Raw genomic sequence first — 8,140 nt, 5'->3', positions numbered from 1 at the left:
ATCCCGTCTTTTTCCAAAAGATCTGTTTGCCACAGCAAATTTACTGTCACACATCACTGCCTTCAAATGGAGCGGCATTCAGTGTGTGTGTGTGTGAGTGTGTGTGTGTGTGTGTGTGTGTGTGTGTGTGTGTGTGTGTGGCTGATGAATGGCAGAAAATGTCCCTGGATGCTTCACTGTGTTTGTTGTAACATTGGCTCTGGACCTGACGGGTGGGAGCCATTAACCAGGTCCAGAAGCTTGGGGACGTTTCTTGCACTTTGGAGCAGTTTCCAGCGGAGACAAATGCAGGAGGTGCAGCAGGTCAGACATCTATATGTGGTTCTGAGGAGACAGAGGCTGGGCGAGGGGGGACAGATGTAGGGAGAGACACGGCACAGGCTTTGGCAAGGACACGACTCAACCCCACTTTTTATCTTCTAATCTTATCCGGTGGGAGATTTATAGCAGCTTGAATATGTCGCTCATCCTGACTGTGCTGGACAAGCTGGCTTACTTTCTGTCTCTGGTGGCGTTTTGTGTCAGTGTGTCCTACAGCTGGCTGAAATGAGACTACACTCTTCCTTTGAATCCACGAGCTCTGATACTGACTGGGTGTGTTTTATCTGTGGATATTTTAACAAATGATCCCGAGTGTTTTGAGTTAGGATGCTTTTACTCAGAACCTGTGGACACCTGACACCTCTGTGTGAGTTCCTCAATCTTTGTTTTTACTTCAAGACATCTGGGTTCAGGGATTGAACAGATGATATAACCTATGTAGCTGTTTTTCACAGGTTTGCCTTGATATCTGTGAGATTAGTGTTCAAACTGGGTGATTATGGTCCTTCAGGTGTAACTGAAGACCAGGACCACAATGCTGCAGCGGTGCATCCTGAGGCCGTTCCACGTGCTCACACTGGTGCTGTGTGTGTCGGCCAGGGAGGACTTTGACTGGACGAAGAACGAGAGGACGTCTTTCTACTACGGCACCTTCCCGACTGGTACGTCACGCGATCAAACACAAGATAGTCAAACTTTTATAATAACCTGCAAAGAGCATCAGCAACGTTTACGGTTCACTGTGCAGGTTTCTCCTGGGGAGCCGGCAGCTCTGCGTATCAGACGGAAGGAGCTTGGAACATAGATGGCAAAGGAATGAGCATCTGGGATGCATTCGCCCACAAGAAGGGGAAAATATTCTCCAATGACACGGGAGACGCCTCGTGTGACGGCTACTACAAATTCAAGGTGACATGCAGAAGAAGATGGAACACAATTTCAGAAAAGAAAAAGCTGATCAAATCTTGAAATTAATCTTATACAGATGGAAATAGAACGGACGTTTAACTATGTACAAAAGAAAATAGCAATTATTATTTGTTATGGTAAAGTGTTGTCGCAGCTCGCTGGGAAGACAGCGGAAGCAGCTCTTTAGATGGATGGATGGAACGCTGCTGCTGTTCGGCTCATTTTCTGTAACCAGTGTAGCATTAAAGCATGGTGGAATTAGAAAACTAGCTAACTTGCCAGTTGTCCGCTAGTTTTGCTAGCTAGTTTGCTAATTCCACTATGCTTTAATGCTACACTGGTTACAGAAAATGAGCAAAGTTGTCACTCATCTGTTGATAGCAATGATCTTTCCTACGCTGTGACAAGAGTGTGTGGATGAAGTGTTAAGTTGTTAAAATTGACTAATTTAGTGGCTGGCTGGCTAGTTAGTTAGCTAGCTTGCTAATTTCACCATGCTTTAATGCTACACCTTCTACAGAAAATGAGCCGAACAAAGTTGTCACTCATCAGTTTATAACAATGTTCTTTCCTACGCTGTGACAAGAAAGCATTAAGTTGTTTTTTTAATCATTTATTTCCTCAAATAAAGTTCTGTGGGTTTGAACAATGTTTGATTTTTAAAATGTCTCTTTCTTTGTTTGTTTTTCAGGATGACGTCACATTGATGAAGGACATGAAGCTGAACCATTATCGTTTCTCCATTTCCTGGCCGAGGATTTTACCAAGCGGACTGAAAAGTAACCTTGACCGATGTTTTTATATTATTGTTTTTCAGTTTTTCACTGTGTGGAACACCATTCTTTACTATTTTACAAATTTTTTTTTTCATTGGCTGGTGATTGAAATCAGTACCGAAAATGATTGAAGATTGAAAAGTCAATAACCAGAAGTTGTTTCTCTTTTCTAAATCGTTTTACTTCAAATACGTCACCTTGGGCTCTAAAAATGATATTAGTCATTTTTCATTATTATTTGACATTGAAAAATAAATATTTTATTTTGTTAAACTCCAATCATTAAAGGCAACCCTAATGGTAATGATGTTTTATTTCATGATAGTGCATATTGATATTAATTATTTAATGGTAACTCTTTCAGGTGAACACATCAACGAGAGAGGAATCAAATATTACGAGGACCTGATTAACATGCTGCTGGACAATAAGATCACACCTGTCGTTACTTTGTACCACTGGGATTTACCTCAGGTGAGCACCAAACACTTTATTTATTTATTACCATTTACAGACTGGGACACTAACACGTCTGTTACTCCACAGGTCTTACAGGAGAAGTACGGCGGCTGGCAGAACGCCACCATGGTGAACTACTTCAATGACTTTGCCAACTTGTGCTTTGAACGATTTGGAAACAAAGTGAAGAACTGGATCACTTTCAGCAATCCGTGGGTATGTCGGGTTTTAAACGGGAAACGGTGCGTTCACTGTCCCGGTGAACAGACGTGGTGTTTGACTCGTGGCGTCTTGTGTTTTCAGTCCATCGCTGTGGAGGGATATGAAACAGGGGAACATGCACCCGGACTGAAGCTGAAGGGAACGGGAGCTTACAAAGCTGCTCATCACATCATCAAGGTACAAAGACTCCAGACTGGTGATCTGTGTCCACTTCAGTGGGGGTCTGTAGACTCCAGACTGGTGGTCCGTCTGTGCAGAATACAACATTTACAGTTTCACTGCATGTCCATTTGTCTCAGTAATGATATGATTAGTGTGGGTCAAATATATATTTATTATTATATTAACTTAACATTATTAACTTATGAAGGACTTTACGCTCAAACCTAGAAATATTTTCCTGAAGGAACTCCTGCAGCTTTGCTTTCTTTACACCAATGAAGACGATGGAAATAAGTCTCATACTTTTGTAGATGTGTGTGATGATCAAAATAATGTCAAACAAACTAAACTACAACAGACACTAAAGCGACACTTTCTGTCTTTGAAACAGGCCCACGCTCAGGTTTGGCACACGTATGACATGAAGTGGCGAAGCAAACAAAAAGGTAAAAAAAAGAAAAAGCTTTCATTTATTTGATTTACTTTTTATTTATTTTTTGGGACTGAAGTCAAAGATAAATCACTGCCATGATGTATGTGTGTGTGTGTGTGTGTGTGTGTGTGTGTGTGTGTGTGCAGGCCTGGTTGGGATCTCGCTCACGGCCAACTGGGGGGAACCAGTGGACATCACCAACCAGAGGGACATCGAAGCAGCAGAGAGATACATCCAGTTCTACATGGGATGGTTTGCTACTCCCATCTTCAATGGAGACTACCCCCAGGTTATGAAAGACTACATCGGTACGTCAGTGTTTCTGAGAAAGATGACTGTACTCAGCAGAATAATGTCCGCCGACAGAGGCTGACTTTATTCTGCTGTTGTAGTTTGTTTGTCGTTATTATTATTACTATTAGACGCATCAAATCACACACAGCTACAAAAGTCCAAAACGTATTTCCATTGTCGTCGTAAAGTCCTTCATAAGTTCTTAGTCACTACTAATTAGTTTAAAACTAGAGATTTACCAAATAAAGCTGCACTATTATAAACATAAGAAATGTCTCAGTGGTGTGTAAATTGGTTACTAGGAAACATCGTTAGCGATGTCCAATCAAGAGCAAGCAGCCACGTAAACAGGAAGTCACGGAAGCATCACAAAGTACAGTTTTAGAATCGCAACATAAAATACTTTTGTAAACGTAGTTATTAAGTTTTATTTCTGTCTGCATACAAGGAGAAATCTGTATTCATACTGTTTATGATGAGAAGGAAATATGTGATTATGCTAAGCTAACTGATGGGTTTTGGATTTGGATTTTTCATATATTGTTTAACTATTGCACAATATGAACAGGGATGTGATCTAAAATGCTTAAAAATGCATTTTTCCACTTCATCTAAACTATAACTTAGCGATGCGTAAAACTCCACCAAGTAAACACTTTGAGTCAGAACGAAGTTTATGAACCGCTGGTGAAAGCGTCTTGAAGTGGTGTTTTAATAGAAAAAGTTTGTTTAAAAGAAACAGTGCTTGTTGTGTGTTGCTGTACGAATCATTTGTAATCCCTGAACTCTGACCTTCAGGCAGGAAGAGCGGCCAGCAGGGCCTGGGCGCCTCGCGGCTGCCCGTGTTCTCGCCTCAGGAGAAGAGCTACATCAAGGGGACCTGTGACTTCCTGGGTCTCGGGCATTTCACCACTCGCTACGTGACCCTGAAGAATTACCCATCGGGCCTCGGGGACAGCTACTTTGCGGATCGTGACCTCGCCGAGCTGGTTGACCCACGGTGGCCCGACCCCGGCTCTGAGTGGCTCTATTCGGTTCCCTGGGGCTTCCGACGCCTGTTGAACTTTGTCAAGGTGGGAAACGTGAATGTGAAAGACGTCCAGATGGCATTTACCAGCTCATTTACGCTTCACAGGAACAACCGCAACACGATCCGTACATTTCTAACTGACCACTACTGCACATGTGCAAACTAGTACTGCACACCTGTGGTGAAACACTCTCGTGCTCCCTATTCTTTTCCTTGTGAACAACAAATCTCTGGTGAAGAGCTAAAATGAGCTTCCTCCTAAAATATAAAACATTCAATGAAATAAGGAACATTTATTTTGATAAATTCAACTCTGTCGTCCCAGATTTCAAAGAGTTTAATAAGTGGTATATATTATTATTATTATTATACAACAATGGTAATGTAATGTTAATGTTGAATTTGTATTCATATTAATATCATTGTATACTTTTTTATTTTAATATATATAACCTGTTTAACTTCAAAACAAGCTCTCAGCAGTTTATAAATACATCATTAAAACTACTAATGCCTAGATTTTATTTAATCAAAGCAAATCATTTCAATAAAAATACAATATTTAATTTCCTAATCATTTTAATTGTGTGTTTTTATGCACAATAGAAGACTACTCACACACATGAGAGTGATCATGAATCAAACAAATGTTGCATAAATACAAGTGATACCTTGTATTTAGATATGAGTTATGAAATCTACTGTAGAAGTATATAATGACACACACCAGTATGTGACACGATGTCTCTCCTTCAGACTCAGTATGTGACACGATGTCTCTCCTTCAGACTCAGTATGTGACACGATGTCTCTCCTTCAGACTCAGTATGTGACACGATGTCTCTCCTTCAGACTCAGTATGTGACACGATGTCTCTCCTTCAGACTCAGTATGTGACACGATGTCTCTCCTTCAGACTCAGTATGGGACACGATGTCTCTCCTTCAGACTCAGTATGTGACACGATGTCTCTCCTTCAGACTCAGTATGGGACACGATGTCTCTCCTTCAGACTCAGTATGTGACACGATGTCTCTCCTTCAGACTCAGTATGTGACACGATGTCTCTCCTTCAGACTCAGTATGGGACACGATGTCTCTCCTTCAGACTCAGTATGGGACACGATGTCTCTCCTTCAGACTCAGTATGTGACACGATGTCTCTCCTTCAGACTCAGTATGTGACACGATGTCTCTCCTTCAGACTCAGTATGTGACACGATGTCTCTCCTTCAGACTCAGTATGGGACACGATGTCTCTCCTTCAGACTCAGTATGGGACACGATGTCTCTCCTTCAGACTCAGTATGTGACACGATGTCTCTCCTTCAGACTCAGTATGGGACACGATGTCTCTCCTTCAGACTCAGTATGGGACACGATGTCTCTCCTTCAGACTCAGTATGTGACACGATGTCTCTCCTTCAGACTCAGTATGGGACACGATGTCTCTCCTTCAGACTCAGTATGGGACACGATGTCTCTCCTTCAGACTCAGTATGTGACACGATGTCTCTCCTTCAGACTCAGTATGGGACACGATGTCTCTCCTTCAGACTCAGTATGGGACACGATGTCTCTCCTTCAGACTCAGTATGTGACACGATGTCTCTCCTTCAGACTCAGTATGTGACACGATGTCTCTCCTTCAGGCTCAGTATGGGAACCCGATGATCTACGTGACAGAAAACGGCGTGTCGGAGAAGATGCTCTGCACCGAGCTGTGTGACGACTGGAGGATGCAGTACTTCAAAGATTACATCAACGAAATGCTCAAAGGTGAGACAGCAGCTCAACGTCACGCAAAGATAAAACAGAAAGATTTTCACAGCCTGGATCATATGAGATGAATCTAGACGTGTTACATCTTTATTGTTTGCTTGTTTGTTTCCAGCGATGAAGGACGGGGTGAACGTGAAGGGCTACACAGCCTGGTCTCTCCTGGATAACTTTGAGTGGGATGAAGGGTTCTCCGAGCGGTTCGGACTCTACTACGTGGACTTCAGGAGCAAAAACAAGCCGCGCTACCCGAAGGCCTCGGTCCAGTTCTACAAACGCATCATCAGCTCCAACGGCTTCCCCAATCAGAGAGAGGTAAACCGTCCCGCCGCGCTACACGTGGAGCACATTGTGTGAACCACTGCTAAGAGGTGTTTGGATCTTTACAGGTGGAGAGCTGGAAGAGGAAAGCCGTGGAGACTTGCTCCTCCAGTAACCAGCTCCTGGCTGCAGGTCAGTACGATGAAGCTATAAAAGGAAGCTCGGTGGGGGCCAAACAAAGAAGGAATTCTGTCTCAAGCTTGTTCTTTCGCTCTCTAACGGGGTTTTTCTTTGTTTCGCCCCCTCCAGCTAGAAGAAAGTCCCAGAGAGATCAGCAACAGGCTTGGCCAGTGCATGATGAAGTTTAGGTACAACAGTTGTTTCTGAGTGAGATCAACGGGATGTTTCTTTAATGCAATGCTACCTAATTCTTTATTTCAGGGGCAAATAATACGAGTTTTTATTCTCTGAGTTAAAAAAGCTTCTTAAGAATGAGAAAGCCTGACAAATACAAAACAAAAATTAAAAAAAATAATTATATCAAGGTAAATAAATGAAGAAATAATAACACGCACATAAGAATGTAAATAAATCCATGAGATGCATGACTTTTACTGAAAGTGTTCAAGGTGCATAGCAGCCATTTAAATATAAATATATATATAAAATATTTATAGACTTGATACTTTAATTAATTAACAGACTTAATTTAACTTACTCTTAATTTTCACATTATTTTATTATTAAATCATGTCTTTTACTTCTGCACTGTGTTATTGTTATGCACCAATCACCAAGCCAAATATGTGCGAACAAACATTCTTGGCAATAAACCGATTCTGATTCTGATTTCCAGTTATTTGAAGCTGGGGCTGTAAATGGAGACTTTTCCTCACAGTTCCTTGTTGTGTGTCTCAGATCCGTTGATAGGCCACATGGAGATGGTGACAGAGATCGTGGTTCCCACCGTGTGCACGCTCTGCATCCTCCTCAGTGCAGTCTTCCTCATGTTCCTGCTGCGTGGACACCTCTGAAGACACACACACACACCTACACACACACACACACATACAGATCTGAGAGTGACTTCAAAGCTGTGAAACTTTATCCTGTCGAGAGCATTTTGTTGATTTAACTGTCCTGCTGTTCTGTTTTGAATAAACACTTTTCGAGGTTATCACCATTGAGTCAAAAAAGCCGATACTTGTCACAAATCTGAAAGAATGAATTCAAGCTCGGTATATTACTATTATTATTATTTTTATTTATTTTTTAACAAACTGTTCTTGAGTGGTAGTTTGACTCAAACTAACTGCAGAGAAAAGATGGTTTATTGTCAAAAGGTTTGTCAAATAAAGAAATAAGAGTGATGGAGATAACGTGTAACTCTCTGTGGATCATACATTTCAAATAAATACATTTTAAGACTTAAATGGAGCTGGTTATTGATTGAATTGATCAGATAAATCACAGAAACACCTTTTCCTGCACAAC

At 41.5% G+C, this 8,140-nt stretch overlaps 1 protein-coding gene across 2 annotated transcripts; it reads left to right on the top strand.

Moving 5' to 3' along the window:
- Nucleotides 1-856: 856 nt before the first annotated feature.
- lctla (lactase-like a) lies at nucleotides 857-7,680 on the top strand. 2 transcript variants are annotated; one of them, XM_076078752.1, is made up of 13 exons: nucleotides 857-983; nucleotides 1,070-1,230; nucleotides 1,922-2,009; nucleotides 2,371-2,480; nucleotides 2,553-2,681; nucleotides 2,769-2,864; nucleotides 3,241-3,295; nucleotides 3,429-3,590; nucleotides 4,375-4,649; nucleotides 6,259-6,385; nucleotides 6,501-6,700; nucleotides 6,775-6,838; nucleotides 7,565-7,680. In XM_076078752.1, the coding sequence occupies exons 1-13, from the start codon at nucleotides 857-859 to the stop codon at nucleotides 7,678-7,680; spliced, it is 1,710 nt and encodes a 569-aa protein (XP_075934867.1). The 2 variants fall into 2 exon arrangements, with proteins under 2 accessions (XP_075934867.1, XP_075934868.1); XM_076078753.1 differs by lacking the exon at nucleotides 7,565-7,680 and adding an exon at nucleotides 6,956-7,014.
- Nucleotides 7,681-8,140: the final 460 nt, after the last annotated feature.

Source organism: Anarhichas minor, unplaced genomic scaffold, assembly GCF_050575085.1.
Source record: "Anarhichas minor isolate MPS153535 unplaced genomic scaffold, ASM5057508v1 ptg000067l, whole genome shotgun sequence".
Lineage (NCBI taxonomy): Eukaryota > Metazoa > Chordata > Actinopteri > Perciformes > Anarhichadidae > Anarhichas > Anarhichas minor.
This window is presented reverse-complemented; position numbering and strand designations above follow the sequence as displayed.

Coding starts and splice junctions, on each gene's coding strand:
- lctla (XM_076078752.1), top strand. CDS start 857: ATGCTGCAGCGGTGCATCCTGAGGCCGTTCCACGTGCTCACACTGGTG. Junction 984..1,069: donor CTACGGCACCTTCCCGACTG/GTACGTCACGCG, acceptor TTCACTGTGCAG/GTTTCTCCTGGGGAGCCGGC. Junction 1,231..1,921: donor ACGGCTACTACAAATTCAAG/GTGACATGCAGA, acceptor TTTGTTTTTCAG/GATGACGTCACATTGATGAA.